This window comes from Paroedura picta, chromosome 18 (assembly GCF_049243985.1).
Source record: "Paroedura picta isolate Pp20150507F chromosome 18, Ppicta_v3.0, whole genome shotgun sequence".
NCBI lineage: Eukaryota > Metazoa > Chordata > Lepidosauria > Squamata > Gekkonidae > Paroedura > Paroedura picta.
Genome location: NC_135386.1, coordinates 889,226 through 906,614, shown reverse-complemented (window position 1 = coordinate 906,614; position 17,389 = coordinate 889,226). Strand labels below are relative to the sequence as shown.

Genomic DNA, 17,389 nt, shown 5'->3' with positions numbered 1-17,389 from the left:
ACTGCCATCTGTTTTGCACACACACACACACCCCATAGGGTTGAAGACCAACCTTTGTGCCGAAGAGTCTTTCCATTTCCCTCTGGTGACTCTCTCTTAGGTGATGCAGCTGGCAAGTTATTTTGAACCGCTGGTCCTGGCTGCTGTCGGGGTGGTCTCCAAACTGATGAATCACCAGCAGCAGATGACCTTATTGGACCAGACCAAGACACTGGCAGAATCCGCGCTCCAGATGCTGTACGCGGCCAAGGAAGGAGGCGGGAATCCCAAGGTATGTGGGTACTTCCGCTTCCATCCCTCAGAGCAAGAGCTCTGTGAGTCCTTCGGTCCTCATATCTGGCATGCTCTGGCAAGGAAAACCAACGTGGAGAGCTTTGCAGGTTTAAAGCTGGCCCGTAGATTAACCAGTGTTTAAACTGAGCTTGCACACAAATGTCTAGTTTTTGAATTGAAGCTGCAGACCTCTGCATAGTCGGGCATCCAGTAAAGCTGATGAGCAGTAGGTTGAAGACGGACAAGAGGAAATACTTCTTTAGGCAAAGAGTGATGAAGATATGGAATTGGCTGCCAGAAGATGGTGTGGTGGTCACAGGAATAAACAGTTTTAAAGCACAGACAGATTCATAGAAGAGAAGTTTTTCAGTGGCTAAAAGGAACCTCCATGGTGACTAAAAGGAACCTCCATGTTGAGAGGCAGTCAACCTCTGAATCCTAGAACTAGGAGGCAACATCTGAGGAATGACTCAGCCTCTGTGCTCTGTTGTTTGACTCCACAGGAACTGGCTTGCCACTGAGTGAGATAGGATGCTGGACTAGATGGACGACTGGTCTGATCCAGCAGGTCTCTGCTGATGTTACCTGGAAGTAACCCCTGTTGAATAGAGTGGGGTTTACTTCAAAGGAAGCACACATAGACTGGTACCCCATAGTTTGCAGTCCTCCTTGAGGAATGGTTTAGTTTTTAAAACATTCAGATAAATTTTATGTTGTGGTCTACTCTCCCTCTTCCAATATTTTCAGTTTGCCAGGAGAACCATTTCAAAGGAGAGCAGATGGTTTTCTACATCACGGGCCTAAAAATACGATCCTTGTGAGCAATTTAGCTGTGCGCCAAAAAGAGGATGAGAGGAGATATACTTTTAAGGGCCCTTCAGCAGGCGCGTGTAATTAAAAATCCAGCCCATAGTCATCATCACTGTCTGATTAAGGCTGCTTTTATTGAAGTGAATGCTAAATTGCCTTTTAAAAAAGCTAAATCTGTAGGTGGGGAATGAAGTCTGAAAAATTTGGGTGGGGGAATTTCTTTTATTAAAAAAAAACCCCTGCAATTACAAGCCAAAGAAAGAGTCCCAGCAGGACCTTCCTGGGACTCAAAAGGCTAAGAGAACATCCCAATAGACCATGCTTTTGAGGACTAGAACCATGTGCAGGTCTTCTTAGAGCAGGCGCATGAAGAAGTTCAGTTACTTTTTAAGGTGCCACAAAATTCTCTGGTTTTGTTGTGAGACTAAAACAGGGCCTGTCCTGTCTCCTTGTTCAGTATGCCCAATATCCAGTAGCTGCCTGTTATTTTATTTCTGCTCTGATTCTGCAACGGTGGCCTTGTGTGTTCTGGGTCTGTCCTTGTTCCACATCCTTTTCTACATCTGTCATCCCGCAAAAAGCTAGTTCACTTTATTTCCAATCTGCCACAAGCAACTTGGTTGGAAGGCATTGTGTATATACATCGTTTTTATGGCTTCCTTTTATGTCTTTAATCATTTTTACTGCTGCTCTTATTGACTGATTTTTTTAAATTATTGCATTAGGATAGTCTCATAGCTATAGTTTTTATTGGACTGGCTTTAATTATTTATGCATTTCAAATCTGCATTTTTTATTGTCCCATCTCTTGTTAATTGCCTCAAATGTTTCCTGGAGAGGCAGGATACAAATCACCAGATAAACAGATAACAAAACTGCCTTGTACGGAGTCAGCAGATGGTTAGTCAATTTAGGCACAGGCTAGGGACCCCCAACATGGTGCCCACTTGCCAACACCTTTCCTGGAGCCCACCAAGTTCTTTTAGGAAGGGGGAGCAAGGAGGGCTTTTGCCCAGCAGGACTTCTGATTGGCTGTGCAGATTGAAAGGCATGCTTTTAAACAGGTGCTCACAGGCTCAAAAGGGCTGAGGACCCCGTGGTCTAGGCAGAGAAAGGCCACACCTTCCAACCTTGAAATCTCTTTTAGCTGGCCATTCCAGGATCGAACCAGTGGGGCCTTCTGAAACATAAGACAGGCGTTCTAACCACTGAGCCCTCTCTCTGTGTTTCCATCCTCTCCGAGAGAATGATGTGGCTTGTTTCATCTGCCAACTCCCTACAGGCTTTGCACACTCACGACGCCATTACGGAAGCCGCTCAGCTGATGAAGGAAGCTGTGGACGACATCATGGTGACCTTGAACGAAGCCGCCAGTGAAGTAGGCTTGGTGGGCAACATGGTGGACTCCATAGCAGAGGCCATGAGCAAGGTCCGTGTCCCCCATGGTCAATTCTCTCTCGGTCTGCCTTTCTGTCCCATAATGCCAAGGGCTGAGAACCTATCATGCTGCTTTTTGCATGAGCCCCTCCTCTTCCCCCTAGTTTCCATTTCTTGGTCACACAAGACTGTGACAGAAGCCAGGGAAAGCCATACCTCTGTGCAGATGTATTGGTGGCGACAGCACTCTTTTGTTGCTCCCTTTTGGCCCAAGAAGCTCTGGCTCCCAGCAGGCAAATGTTTTGGACTTTCTATCTGCATGCATGGCCCCTCCTGAGGGGGATTGCTCAGTTTTGTTCTCGGGAAAGATTCTCTGGGAACTGGAGATGCCAGGGATCGAACCTGAGACTTTCTGCAGGCCAGGAAGAGGCTGTAGCACTGAGCCATAGCCCCTCCCAAAATGAATTTGTTTTATACTGAGTCAGACCTTGGGTCCAACAAGGTCAGTCTTGTCTTATACTCAAAATGGCAGCTGCTCTCCAGGGTCATAGGCGGAGGTCTTTGGCATCACCTGCTGCCACTGGTCCTTTGAACTGGAGATGGTGAGGACTGAACTTGGGGCGTTCTGCGTGCCAAGCCGATTCTCTGCCACTGAGTCACGGCTCCTGCTTCCTTCTCTCCCCAGCTGGATGAGGGCACACCGCCAGAGCCCAAGGGGTCCTTTGTCGATTATCAGACCACTGTGGTCAAGTATTCCAAGGCGATTGCCGTCACAGCTCAGGAAATGGTAAGAAGAACTACCGGAAAGGAGGGTCAAGCTTTGTCTTTTATATCCTTGCTGGGTCGGAGCAAAACATCCCAACCGCTTCCTGCAGTAGCCAACTAGAGGATCCTGGGAAAGTTGTCCTGTTTTTTAAGGGACGGGGTTGTATATATCACTGGAGGAGAGGTCCGTCAGTGGCGATCAGCTTCCATGTTCAAGGGCGGTGTACTTCTGAACACCAGGTGCTGGGAGCAACAGCAGAGAAAGATACTGGCTTGTGTTCTGGTTTGGGACAACTGGTTGGCCACCATGTAGGACTGCCACATGTGGGCTGGGAAATCCCAGGGGATCTCCAGGCCCCTCCTGGGAATTAGCAACCCCCACTGTAAGAAACCAGGTGGGGGAGCAAGATGGGTCATCATGGTCTTCTGCGGCAGAACTCTTCCGACAGACTGGGTTGGGTTTTCTTTGCGTGTCTTGCTCCCCAACTGGAACCGAGTACTGTTCGAGTTTTGTCTCCAAAGCCCACCCGGGAGGCCGCATCTACGATCGCCCCCCCACCCACCTTCTCTCCCTGGCCTCTTCTCTCCAGATGACCAAGTCGGTTACCAACCCCGAGGAGCTCGGAGGGCTGGCGTCACAGATGACCACGGACTACGGGCATTTAGCATTCCAGGGCCGAATGGCAGCAGCCACGGCGGAACCAGAAGAGGTTGGTAGCGGAGAACTTCTTTGGAGTTAACCAACATTCACTTGTGTCTTATGCACTGCAGCAGGGCCACACTCTGGTGTTTTGATGTGATGTCGACTTCTGGTTTTTCTTTCATCGCTGGAGCACAAACATCCATGCAGGGCTTCTGGAGTTCTGGCCCCGGTGGGGGACCCCCTGGGATTTGGCCATGGTGTGACCCAGGGCGTTAGATTTAATTCAACCAATTTATGAAGTGTTGATTTAGGCTTTCCCTCTCAGGCATGCCACTGTAAAAATGGGGTGTGCATTTAAGTAGAAGTGCTTGTAATTCTAATAGTTTCATAGACAGGAGACCTCCAAAATTTCTTTGCCCCGTGGCAAAAGCACCTCTTGGGGCTCTTGGCTGATTTAATAACAATTAATAGTCATTAGCATTTGAGAAATCTTTCCGTGATCAAAGCACTTCAGTGCATTATCGCAGAACGGCCCAGTAAACTGGCTGCTGATTTTTATCCCCATTTGCAAAAAGGAGCAGTGCCTCGGCAACAAGTAACTGTCCCCCAACCCACCTCTTGACTCTCTAGATAGGCTTCCAGATCAGGACTCGAGTCCAAGAACTTGGGCACAGCTGCATCTTTCTGGTCCAGAAGGCCGGGGCCCTGCAGATCTGCCCCACAGACGGCTATACAAAGAGGGAGTTGATCGAATGTGCCCGCACTGTCAGCGAAAAGGTATGGTGCCCTCTCTGTTCACTGGGACCTTCTGCATGCCAAGCCGAGGTTCGACACTCCCCTGCATTTCTTAACGGCCTCCTGGCTTCCTTGGCAGGTCTCCCTGGTCCTCTCAGCCCTGCAGGCCGGGAACAAGGGCACACAGGCCTGCATCACCGCTGCCAGCGCGGTCTCAGGGATCATTGCAGACCTGGATACCACCATCATGTTTGCCACAGCTGGAACCCTGAATGCTGAAAACAACGAGTCCTTTGCCGACCACCGGTCAGTGCTGTTTGGGATTTCCAGGAGGGAGGGAGGGAGGGAGGGACAGCCCAAGGGGGCCAAGAAAGCTCTGCCTCTCCTGGATGGCTACAAACAATTTGAATTATTCAGGGGGGCAGCTGATGGGCAAAGGAGATACTACTGGACATGGAGAGTGACTAAAATGTGACAGATGGCCATAGGAATAACCAGCTTTTAAAAGCTAGGTTTACAGAGGATAATTCTTTCAGCGACAACTAGCCATGTTGACTGAGGGGAACCCCCATGTTCAGAGGCACTAAGCCTCTGGAGCCAGGAGTCAACATCAGGGGAAGGTTTTGGCCTCTATCCCCTCCAGAGGAGCTGGTGTGAGGCAGGATGCTGGACTGGATGGACCCTCACTGGTCTGATCCAGCTGAGCTCTTCTGAATCCCAGAGCCAGTTAGCAATGTCAGGGGAAGGCCTCAGCCTCTCTGCCCTGTTTGTTTGGCCCTCCAGCGGAACTGTCTGGCCACTGAGAAACAGGAGGCTGGGCTAGGTGGACTATTGACCTGATCCAGCTGGGCTCTTCTGATGTCCCCGGTGTAATGTTGCCAAATACCATTTGATCCCCCCCCCCACCTTTCCTCTCCTCTTCCTCCCTCCTGCCCTCCATTTTCCTCCCCAGGGAAAATATTCTGAAGACGGCAAAAGCTTTGGTGGAAGATACGAAGCTCTTGGTGTCCGGGGCTGCCTCGAGTCAGGAGAAGCTCTCACAAGCGGCCCAGTCTTCGGCCAGCACCATCACGCAGCTGGCCGAGGTGGTGAAGCTCGGAGCTGCCAGCCTCGGTTCAGATGACCCTGAAACACAGGTAATGCTGGGAAGACCGGCTCTGCTCCCGGTTGGCTGTTTTCCATCTGCCAGGACACGTTGTCTCCGCCTGGCCCAAGAGGGGCTGCGTTTTAATTAGATTGGTCCAGGGATCCTGGAGGTTTTATGCCTTCCTCTGCACACTGAACAGAGGTCATTGGGGGAGTGAAGAAGGGGAGGGAGCTGTGAATTTCCTGCATTGCGCAGGGGGGTGGACTAGCTGATCCTTGGGGGTTCCTTCCAGCCCTAGGCTTCTGTCCCTGGGAGCTCAGTGAATGCATCGATTTGTTGCCTTGAATAAAGGCTCAGCAGTTCAGCATTGTCAAATTTTAACTCTCTTGTTCCAGCAGTTAATTTGTTTTGACTTGCTCGTTAAGCCCATCTAATAAATTAGGGAAATCTAATTGTAGAAATGAACGCTTGGCGCAAACGATCCCCAAAGAGACGTGATCCAATAAGGCATGCAAGCCACAGCTGACGATGCAGCAAAGCCAGTTGTGGGGGGAGGGGGGAATCCTCACACGTATCTCTGCCTGCCACCCCTGCCACAAAGTGGGGATTTGGGGATTATTTCCCCCACCTCGTAAGTGAGCTCAGGACAGGCAGGTTACCAAGGCAACAGCCACTGCCCCTCCAGGCCATAGCCGAAGGGAGAGTCGATTGCAGAGCCCAGGGCGTTTGTTGTGGTCTGATGCGGCCCCCATCCAGAGAGCCAGAGGCCCCACTGGGGGATTTCCAGAGACCAGCATCTCCTCAGACTCTAGGACCTGCCACCAGTGGGCAAGCTTCTCTCGCCAGTTGCCCAATTCAGACAATTGTTACTTCTCACCCTAAATAAAAAACAGCATCCAGTGGACATAGAATATTTTTTCTAAAGTGGGTTTATGAAAATCTACTCAAGCCAAAGTCAGAGTTATAAACCCACCACAAGCACAAACATGACAATACATGTGGCTGGCTATGACCCTTCTGTCTTTCTCTTGAATCCCCCCCTTTTTCCAAAAATAATAGTTTTGGAGAACTTTGCCTCACTGAGACCATTTACGCACTGCAGGTTTCATGCCGGGCTGCAGGCTGGAGTTTTAGTCACGGCAGGTTGCCCCACCTCTTCCTGCAACCACACAGGGGAGCATTTGGCCCGGTGTGCCTCATCCGCCTCCAATTTGCCCCAGGAGCTGGGGCAGTGAAGTTCCTCAGTGCGTAAACGGTCTGAGGAAAAGAAACTCCAATATTCTTTTGCTGCTATGGCGTTTTTAGAGGCAGACATGGCCTTGCGTGGCTTGGGTCCAGGGTATCTGAAGGGCTGTCTTCTCTTTTGCATTCCTGCCTGGGAATTAAGATCACAGGGAGAGGACCTCTGGATTCTCCCATCAACCAAAGAAGCTCAATTAGCCTCTCTGTGCCCCGTCTCTTCCCAACGCCTGGGAAAGAGGTTGAGCTAACTCCGCACTCTGGTTTCCCACCCCACCAGGTGGTGCTGATCAACGCCATTAAGGACGTGGCAAAGGCATTGTCAGACCTCATCGGGGCCACCAAAGGAGCGGCCAGCAAGCCGGCCGACGACCCGTCCATGTACCAGCTCAAGGGAGCTGCCAAGGTATGGAATGCCTTTGCGTGGCACTTGCCAGCTCTGCTGTGGGGTTGAAGAAAGAGACCCCAAAGGCCGAGTCCCACTTTTCAAGCCTGCCTCTCTCCACACAGCGTCTGAACATTAGCCATTTTGGGAAGAGCAGAAAATTGGGGGGGAAAAGATTTTGCAAATAAATGGATTAAACAAGTAAAAGGTGGCACAGGGGGGAAAGGGCCCCTGTGCTCAGTCTGCTAAGCCACTTCTCCTTGGAATGGTCTAGGTGATGGTGACCAACGTCACGTCTCTTCTGAAGACGGTGAAAGCTGTGGAAGATGAAGCCACGCGAGGGACAAGAGCGCTTGAAGCCACGATCGAGCACATCAAGCAGGAGCTTGCGGTAAAGGCCCGGCCTCATTTAGTCTCCCCGGAGTAGGCAGGTCAAGCCAGGACCCCTGTCAGTAGCTGTGCTTGCCAACTGAGGTCAAAGGACTGACTGGGTTCTACCGCTGGAGCTGAGGAGACCCAGCATGCAGTGGGAGGCCGGTGCCCCCTTCTGGGATCCCACTGCTGCTGCAAACTCAGCCCTACCATCTGCTATTGGAGGGGGGGGGGTCATAATACTGGCCACATCCACTGACCACATGCCTGACATTTGGAGCGTCCCTAATGGCTGTGCCGGTTTCAAGGCAAACACTTGGATGCCAAATGCCAAGCACTGGAGCTGCTGGGCTCATCTTGTTCCTCGCTTCTTCCGTTTGCTCCCTCTCTCCATCCCCCCCCAACCTGCTTCCAGGTCTTCCAGTCCAAGGAGGCTCCCGAAAAGACGTCTTCGCCGGAAGAATCCATCCGGATGACAAAAGGCATCACCATGGCAACAGCCAAAGCTGTGGCAGCCGGAAACTCTTGCCGACAAGAAGACGTGATCGCCACGGCCAACCTGAGCCGCAAAGCAGTGGCTGACATGTTGACCGCTTGCAAGGTTAAAAAATGGGCTTTCTCTTCTCCCGTCAAATGGGGAGGGGGGGAAGGATTTGAGAAAACGATTTGAGTGAAAGGAGAAGAGGGGGGTCTTACTTTGCCCTTGATATACAAAATGGCATCTGTGTTGAAGTTTGGGTAATGCGCAAATTATTTAAACTTAATCGGCTGATTACATTTCAGCTAATTAAAGGTTGAAATAATATGTCAAACTGACCCACGAGAAGAGGGCTGTGGGGTGTCCATCTCCTGTCCACCAGCAGCTTGTCTCTTTTCCGTCTTGGGTGCTGGGCTTTGATATGTGATTTTTTTCCCCCAACATTTCCTGGCACGGATAGCAAGCTTCTTACCACCCCGACGTGAATGAAGAGATCCGGGCAAGAGCACTGCGCTACGGAACAGAGTGCACCCTGGGATACCTGGAGCTCCTGGAGCATGTCCTCACAGTGAGTCCAAACCCTACCTCATGCGCTCACAAAAGAGCCCAGGTGTGTGCTTTGGCACCAGGAGATCCCAGGTTCAACCTTCAGTTGAAAAGACCTTCAGGCAAATAGGTGATAGGAAAGACCCCGGAGAGCTGCTGCCAGTCAGGGAAGACAATACTGGCCTGGATGGACCCGGGGTATAATTCGGGGTGAGGCAGCTTCGTGTGTTCTTCAGGAGGGGTCGGCCTCTGCTTGTCTGACACAGCCCTGAGAGTCTCCGGCTGGGATCTGCTCACTCGCCCCTCCCCAGCTGCGATTATAATCTGAGCCATGGCTGGGATGCCAATGGGAACGTTTGGTATGCTTTCCCTCCCACTCATTTAATTTGAGAGTTGTTGATGCCGCCTGCCTCTTCTCTGCAGTAGAGAAAAAACAGTAGCTGCATGTATTTTAGGGTGCTTCAGCTGTTTGCAAAGATGAGCTCTGAAAGAGATACGTGGGGGTCTCTGCTTCAAGGGGGCACTGAAACCGGCAACTGGAAACGTCTCATCCCCTTCCTTTATCCTCTCTCTCTCATACACACACACAGACATACAAGCATATGCAGAGGCTAATCACGTGCATTGTTTGTTGTTCTGAGATGCTGTGCCTCACGACTCCCTCCCTTCTCCCCGTCCCCCCCAATATCACCAGGGCTATCATCTGGAGAGCACCCTGGGACCCGTGAATGCTTGTGTCAGGGGTCCCCAACACCATCCTGGCGGGCGCCGTGACACGCGCCAACAAATGTTTTTACAAAGAAGGTTCAGCTGCAAAGAGAGGCAGTGCTGAAAATGGACCTCAAACAAATGCTGAACTAGCCCAGTGCTGCGTGTCCGCCTCAACTCTCCCTTTTCCCCGTAGATTCTCCAGAAGCCCACTGCAGAGTCAAAGCAGCCCCTGGCTTCCTTGTCCAAACGGGTCGCTGGCGCTGTCACGGAACTCATACAGTCAACCGAAGCAATGAAAGGTGAGTTTGGCAGTTCTTCAGCTGCTGCTGTCAAGCAGATCCCACCGCCTAAGCAATTACGACAAAGTCAAGTGGAGAGTCTGTTCTCACAGCCTAAAAGTTTTAAAAACTGCAGCAGGGATCAAAATGTGGTAGTACCCTAATGTGAGTGGCACAGAAAAGCATACAGACCTACACCTGAAAGGCAGTCTATGAAGATGCAGAAGAGATAACATTGTTTCAGAGGACAGCTGTGTTGGTCTGGGATGGAACACCTAGATCCGAGCCCAGGAGCACACCGAAAAATCTAGTTGGTTCCTAAGGTGCTACTGGAATCAAATCTAGGAGATGGGAAAGATCTGCCAGTGGCCTAGGTTGAATGAGGGCCTGCTACCAATGGACTGCCCATCTTGATCTAATTTGTGAAAGGTCTAGGTACGTTGGGAGGAAGAGTCTGCTTTGCTTGATGTGGTTGAAATTATTGTACTTTATTCTGTCTTGGAGGTGTCAGGCAACTAGTCAAACCCTCCATTCCGTTTGTTGGCCCTTGTGGAAGTATCCAGTTGACCATTGCAGGAAACAGAATTCTGTCTTGAATAGACCTCTCTCAGCCCCCCTATTAGGGCTGTTCTGATGGTCTTTTCTATGTCATTTCTGACACCACGTTAGTATGTGCCAGAACGGACTGTCCCTAAAAGAGCTATGACACTTTTTGCTCTTCTCTGCCTAATCCAGGCACCGAATGGGTCGATCCAGAAGACCCCACCGTCATTGCTGAGACAGAGCTACTGGGGGCCGCGGCCTCCATTGAAGCTGCAGCAAAGAAACTGGAGCAGCTGAAGCCCAGAGCCAAGCCGAAGGTGAGTGAGTGCCCTCTGTCCAAAGGGGGAAGTCTGGAGCGAGGAGTGAGTTTGACCAGCAAGCACTGCCTGTAGTCCTCTGAGGTGTGAGTCATGCCACCCGAGGGTGGCGGCAGGTGTCCTCAAGTTACCCTCATACGGTTTTCAAGGCAAGAGATGTTCAGACGCTGCCTTTTAGTGGTAAGTTCAGGGTTACCGTGATGCCAGGAAAGCAGAAGAGAATGAAGCAGTGATTTGAGGCAATGGTATAGTCAGAATGCAGGGATTGGGACCCAGGGTGATGGGAAATGGGCTTTGTGGGGAAAGCCCCCCCAAGCCAACCTCAGCAAGGCATTTCCAGCTCCTCTGCAGATTTCCGAAGCTTCCCCAGGTGGTTCCCAAACGGCGCTCTATTTTTGTTGCATCTCTGGGATGATTTCCGCTGAAAAGCAGTTTATAGCCCCAGAGTGTTTCTGTCATAGCCTCTCCGTTGGCTTCCTCACTGAAAAGGGGACGGTGGGGGGACAGCTAAGGTTTACCCCTTTCCATTGTGAGCATTCAGCACATTAATCCGTATGTCAAGACGTGTCCTAAGCTGGATGCCCTTTTTGTGCAGGCCTCTGTGTGATATGTTTGATATATTAGGTTGTTATTTAGGCCAACTATATATCAAACATTCCTACAGTGTCCCGCTCTGTCTCCAGGGTTGTATTTTTTTATTCTTCTGTAACGTATCAGGAGGCAATCAGAAAGAGGGCTCCATAGTTTGCAAAGAGGCTTAAAGGGCTTAGAAGACTTCAGCCAATTCTCCTCCTTTTCAATCCAGTTAAAAGGATATGTGCACCGTAAAAGATGTCTTCTCATGAGTGTCTCAGGAAGAGGAAGGACTTGGAATTCGCAGCCCTGAACTGAGTTGATCACCACTTGCTTAAAAAAAAGAAGTAAATGATAAATTCATGATTTAGATGATAAATTTGTGTTTGAATTGAGGGTCAAAGAGTAAGGGGAAACAATCTCTTCCAAGCCCTGCTGGGGGACTGGCTTTTGTAACAGTGTGCTGGACTAGATGGAAGCTTGGCTCTGTCCAGCACGACAATTCTTAGTTTCAGGTGTTGTTGGAGCTTTGCACAGGGGAAATCAGCCTTGCAGACAAATTTGTTAGGGTGGCAGCCCTGTACCTGCCGTTTTCTTTTTTCAGTTTCTGCCTTGTAAATTCAAGCGCCCATTTGCTTCAAGTGAGCTGGCTCACCTGTGATGAGGGCTGTCCTGCCCTCACTTTTGAAAGCTGAGCCTCTAGTCTTGATGGGTTCTGCCATTTGGCAAAGAGACAATGTGATCGCAAAAAAGCTGTAGGAAAAGGAGAGAGAAGTAAGACAGCCTCACTGGATTGTGTTCCTTGTGTTTTGAAGTCTGTTTAGAAATGGCTGAACTAGGAGGCCAGAACAGTTAATGCTGAGGGCCTGTAGCCAAAACAAAGGTGAGGTGGTGGCTGTTTCAGATCAGGTCCCGTCCTCTGAGGCCTTTGCCTCTGGCTGTCCCTTTCCCTAACCCCAATCTGCAAAGGAACAGAGATTTTTGTCCCCAGTGCTCTTTCCAAGGAAACCCAGAATGCCTTGCTGTTCTCTCCTCATCCAGCAGATGTTGAGCCCCGGTGCAAAAATGAATTGCTGAAATTTCGAGGATGAAATTTTTGAGAGCAGTTGGTGACGGTCTTTTCCTCTGGTTCCAGCAGGCTGACGAGACTCTGGACTTTGAGGAGCAGATCCTAGAAGCAGCCAAATCCATCGCGGCCGCCACCAGCGCCTTGGTCAAGTCCGCGTCCGCCGCTCAGAGGGAGTTGGTGGCTCAGGGAAAGGTCAGTGGACACAAGTCAAGGGCTGAAAAGCAAGTAATGGGATCAACAGGACTGGCAAATGCAGTGTATCTACAAGATTGCCCCCTCCCAAAACCCTCACATTTGACTGCAATTCTGTCCCTTCCTCCCCCCCCCCCTCCCATGGGGTACTGGATGATAAGGTCCAGGGGGAAAGTGATGTGGGCCAGTCATCGGTACTCAGCGTCATCTGCCCCACAAGGCAGTAGGGTTAAAAGGGTGGGGCCTCCACAGACGCGCAGTCTGGGATCCTTGGGAGAAGGGTGGGTGAACTCTAACAGCTAATCCTCCTCAGATTTTCCTGAATTGTATTTCTAGGTTGGGGCAATCCCTGCCAACGCAGCTGATGATGGCCAGTGGTCTCAAGGGCTCATTTCCGCGGTGAGTAGCTCCTCTTTGGTGTTTCCTGTGTTTATGTAAACTTAGCATTTACAAGGTCCTGGGTTCAATCCCCGACATCTCCAGTTCAAAGGATCAGGCAAATGATGTGAAAGACCTCAGTCTGAGACCTTGGAGAGCCACTGCCAGCCTGTGTAGACAAAACACTGGCCTTGATTGTCTAGACATGTGTCCGTCTTCTGTCATGACCCCCCTCCTAGGCCCGAATGGTAGCAGCTGCGACCAGCAACCTGTGCGAAGCAGCCAATGCTTCGGTCCAAGGCCACGCCAGTGAGGAAAAGCTGATTTCCTCAGCAAAACAAGTAGCAGCTTCCACAGCCCAGCTGCTGGTGGCTTGTAAAGTGAAGGCCGATCAGGACTCAGAGGCGATGAGGCGGCTCCAGGTAAGAACCCTCCACACCTTGGGAAGGCTCCTGAACCTGCAGAAAAGGGGATCAAGATGGGTGGCCACACTAATCTGTCTATCTTTGCCGCTCTGGCTCCTAGAGGGGTGGGAAGAGGAGGGCAGAATGGCCGTGGCCTGGGGTAGCCCTCTAGGGAGTTGCCTCTGCCTGCCCACAAGGCCAGCTGGAGGTCTGTAGAGATGAGACAGTGCAGCACCTTGCTATGAACTGCGAGGTCTTTCTCACTTGTGCTCATGGAGACGTCTCACCTGGCTGCTTCCATCCCCTCCAGGCGGCAGGCAACGCGGTCAAACGAGCATCCGACAACCTTGTACGGGCCGCCCAGAAAGCAGCCTTTGGCAAGGCGGACGACGACGACGTGGTGGTCAAAACCAAGTTTGTGGGCGGCATTGCACAGGTGAGCGCGACTCTGCCTCTGTCGGGTTTTGGCATAAAGCTCAATCGGGGCTGCAGTCAGACATTCCGGTAAACTAGAATGGGGTGATGTGGAAAACCTCTGCCTGAGATCCTGGAAAGCCGCTGCCAGTCTGAGTGGGAAATAGGGACCTTGACGGAGCGGTGGGTCTGCGTCAGAATGTCAGCTTCGTGTGTTCATGAATTCAGAGCTTACTCCAGCTGGGCTGAGCTAAAACCCTGGATTGCATTCTGAAATTCCTGGGCATTCAGCGCCACGGACGTCCCAAGCGACTGTGATATGTTCAATACATTCCTGCAGCAGTGTCCGTGCTCACATACTATTGGCTTTTCCAGATCATTGCGGCTCAGGAGGAGATGCTCAAGAAGGAAAGAGAGCTGGAAGAGGCCAGGAAGAAGCTGGCCCAGATCCGTCAGCAGCAGTACAAATTCCTCCCCACCGAATTGCGGGAAGATGAAAGTTAAGTCGCCAAGGAGGTGTTTTTTTGAAGGAAATGAGCCAAAGGGGCGTGCTGTAGAGAAACTCTGCTGAGCACTTGCCTTGGTGGGCGGCTGGGGAGGGCAAGAAAGGCGTTCTGGACTCTTCCTCTGAGGTGCATCGGCCTGCCAACGGGCGGCAGAGGGTTGCGGTCACCCTATCTCCCTTCCTCTCTTGGCTGCGTCTCAGGAGAAAAAGAGAGAGCCTCGCGTTCCTACAAAGGGGCTATAAAAGTCAGTATTATATCATAACCTGAAGTTTTGACCTATTTATTACTCTGTTTGACCTGTGTTTAAGGACTTTGGTATCATATAATACTTAGGAACCCAGTGTTAAGAAGTCTTTGTCTCCAATAAGCTACCCAAGCGGCACGAGGCCTGTGGAGGTCACCTCTTCTCTCTTTCCTTCCAAGACTGTGGCTTGAGGCAGCTGTCGTGTCTTTGCAAGAACCTGACGTCTGAATGTGTGGGCCTTGGCAGGAGCATTTTTCAGTCACGTGGTGCCCTCTCGAATTAGAGGACCCTTCTTGGTACCTGTTTGCACTAGGAGTATTCATTTCAGCAACTGTCCGTGGTTGTTATCACCCTGCTTTTGTACAGTGGGGTTTCTTTGGGGGGGGGGGTTGGGTTTCTGGCCTATGAAGGTATTTGGGGAGCCTTCCTTTTTTTGGAGAACAAATAACTCAAGGAAGAGGAGATGGGGTGTGGGTGTGTTTAAAACTCCAGGTTCATGAAGGAAAATGCCTTTTTGTTGTTTATATACCTCTCACTTAGGTGATCCAAAAAGCAAATTCTCAGCATTAAACTGCGTTTACTTCCCTTCTTGTTTATGTGAAGACTGGTTTGTACTTTGTGATCAGTACAGACCCAGACAACATACTTGGCTGCCCCTTACAGCTGCAATGTGGGATTCCAGATGTAGGCCCCCAGATTCTGAATCACACAGGCAGCAACATAGTTCAAGCCACGACTGCCCAGAACAGCTGCTTGGACAGTTGAGCCCACCCTGGATTTGTCCTGTGTTTCCATTGTAAGAAGAGAGAAACGTTTATCTCCATCTATCCTTCCTGTGGCTCCTTTTCTCCCTCTCTTTACACATCTGTAGGCCATGCAGGAGGAGAAGTCGGAAACTTTTTTTTTTTTTAACTGTGAAGGAAAATATTTGAGAATTGCAAGCACACGCACTAAATAGTTCTTTCCGGTACATTGTCATTACATCTGTATCTAAAGAGCAGCTTCCAGAAAATAAAAATCTGCTGTCCCAAAGGTACTATAATATTTCCCCTCTTCTGTGGCATAAACCCTCAGGCCAGACTCTGTTACTTGTATTGCAGAACGGTGGAAACCGTTGACTAGTTGACTGTTAACTAGTAGACTATCCAAAGCGTCATAATCCTCCAGCGTATTCTGAGAGCGGCAAAAAGTCCTGGTACAGATTTCTGCATCCTGCTTGCAGGAAATAGCTTCTGAAGCTCCCTGCTTGCAGGAAATAGCTCCCTCTGAAGGCCAGGAAGTCAGTTTCAAATCATGTCCATGTGTGGCCCAGCTCTGCAGTCCTGGTTACAGCACCGCAAGTCCTTGTCCGTTGACAAAATCTCACAATGCATCAGTTGATATGCAGGGGTCTGGCTCTGCTTGCAGCGAGAACCTTCTGCTATGAACTCGGCAAGGTGCTAAAACTTGTTACCCAGGCTTCTTTGACGGGCAACCCAGTTGATGCAAGCTGCCAGCAAATTATTATTATTCCAAATTATCGAGCAACTCCATGATTCTGTGATCAGTCCTCTGTTAGGCAGGATTTCTACTTAATGGTGCAATTTTGCTCACCTGCGGCCAAAACGATCCAGGATTTGCGTAGCCGTTTCCATCTTCCAGAGTCCAGAAGGTGGTTCAATGGCAAAAAGTGGATGGGGCCACAAAAAGGAGAGGCGGCCTCATCCCTATTCAGGACTCCATTCTGACCAGAGCTTTACAGGGGGGGGGGGTGTCTCCTTCCCCGGCACCATATTTGCTATTTATGCATCCTTGCATGAAAAAGACATAACAGGAACTGGTCGGCCATCCGCCTTTCTGCTTGCAAACAAATGTCAGTGTGCCCACGCTCTGACTCTCCTCTGGTGCCAAAGCAGTTCAGAGACAGTTGTTGACAAACACAGGAAAAGCGATTGGCAACCCTGCTTTTGTTACTAGGCCTATTCAGGCTCGGAAGGGCTGTGTTTCCGCTGTGCTAAGGCAATCAGAATGTGGTGCAGAAGTAACCCAAAGTCGAACACTGCACGGGCTGGATAACTTTCCTGCACATTTGGAAATTCTTCAGACCAGGTCAATTCCTCCTGCTTTGGACATACACTTGGATTAGTCTAGCATACAATTTAGTTGGCTTGTTGCTTGTTATGGAGCGTAATACGATCTGCAAGGTGCTGAACCCCCCTCTCCGCCCCCAAAAATACCTACTAGAAGGTCTATCCCAGCCCCCCTCTGGCTTCTGAACTTCTGTTTTTCAAGCATCTCTTTCCCACACCAAAGGGCTAGAACATTTTTTAAATGGAAGTGATTCTCAGGAAGCTGAATATCGCAGTCCATTTCATCTTCTGCGGCTCTTTCAGAATCAGGGCCTCCACGGGGCCCTGGCGGGATTTGTTCCCTCCTACTGGATCGCCACTGTGGAAGTCAAGAATTCTATCTTGCATTATAAAGGGCGGAACTGGTGTGTGACTGCGGGTGTGTACTGTTGTGGTCTTGAATCAGGTGGGCCCGCAAGGCCTGGCGACAAGACGAGGAGTCAAGATTTTTTGACGAAGCAACCTTTACCTCTCTTGTAAATTCCCATTTTTTTGGGAGGAGAGAAATTCAGTTCCATATTTTTTTGCACCTTCTAGTGGTCAATCTGATATTACGGTGGTTTATGTCTTGCATATCTCCCTGCGGATTTAAACGGGAGGATTTTATGCTGGGCATAAACAGATGTAATGCCGATTGACCACAAGAGGTCGCAAAACAGGAAAATATAGCTCGAGAAACTACAAGCAAAGCAAATGAGAACGAGGAAAAGCCCATAGATTTCTTGGTTGAAAGTATTTTTAAAATCAGCTTATTTGGACAGATATCTCCCCCCTGTGGCAAAATGGAGATCAGCAAATGTAAAAATTTCCCCCCTCTCAACCTCAGCCCATCGGGGCATGTGTTAGAAAATTAAGCCAAGCCAGCCCAGGGCATTTGGGGGCTTGAAGGAGAACATTTGCATGTGTTACACCGCTCTTGCACAGCCCTGATTCATTTCAAGG

At 50.2% G+C, this 17,389-nt stretch overlaps 1 protein-coding gene across 4 annotated transcripts in view; it reads left to right on the top strand.

Moving 5' to 3' along the window:
* Positions 1 to 14,923, top strand: part of TLN2 (talin 2) — a 78,035-nt gene extending 63,112 nt beyond the window's left edge. For 3 of the 4 annotated variants that reach the window (XM_077317924.1, XM_077317923.1, XM_077317925.1), the window contains exons 40-57: positions 101 to 271; positions 2,366 to 2,512; positions 3,146 to 3,247; positions 3,816 to 3,935; positions 4,499 to 4,645; positions 4,743 to 4,909; positions 5,556 to 5,739; positions 7,210 to 7,335; positions 7,589 to 7,705; positions 8,102 to 8,287; positions 8,625 to 8,732; positions 9,615 to 9,720; positions 10,435 to 10,559; positions 12,268 to 12,393; positions 12,730 to 12,792; positions 13,011 to 13,193; positions 13,486 to 13,611; positions 13,965 to 14,923. In XM_077317924.1, coding sequence (XP_077174039.1) covers positions 101 to 271; positions 2,366 to 2,512; positions 3,146 to 3,247; positions 3,816 to 3,935; positions 4,499 to 4,645; positions 4,743 to 4,909; positions 5,556 to 5,739; positions 7,210 to 7,335; positions 7,589 to 7,705; positions 8,102 to 8,287; positions 8,625 to 8,732; positions 9,615 to 9,720; positions 10,435 to 10,559; positions 12,268 to 12,393; positions 12,730 to 12,792; positions 13,011 to 13,193; positions 13,486 to 13,611; positions 13,965 to 14,093 — 2,433 coding nt within the window. In that variant the 3' untranslated portion in view covers positions 14,094 to 14,923. The remainder of the gene's footprint in view (positions 1 to 100; positions 272 to 2,365; positions 2,513 to 3,145; positions 3,248 to 3,815; positions 3,936 to 4,498; positions 4,646 to 4,742; positions 4,910 to 5,555; positions 5,740 to 7,209; positions 7,336 to 7,588; positions 7,706 to 8,101; positions 8,288 to 8,624; positions 8,733 to 9,614; positions 9,721 to 10,434; positions 10,560 to 12,267; positions 12,394 to 12,729; positions 12,793 to 13,010; positions 13,194 to 13,485; positions 13,612 to 13,964) is intronic. The other variant, XM_077317926.1, reaches the window with a different exon arrangement.
* The last annotated feature ends 2,466 nt before the right edge of the window (positions 14,924 to 17,389 follow it).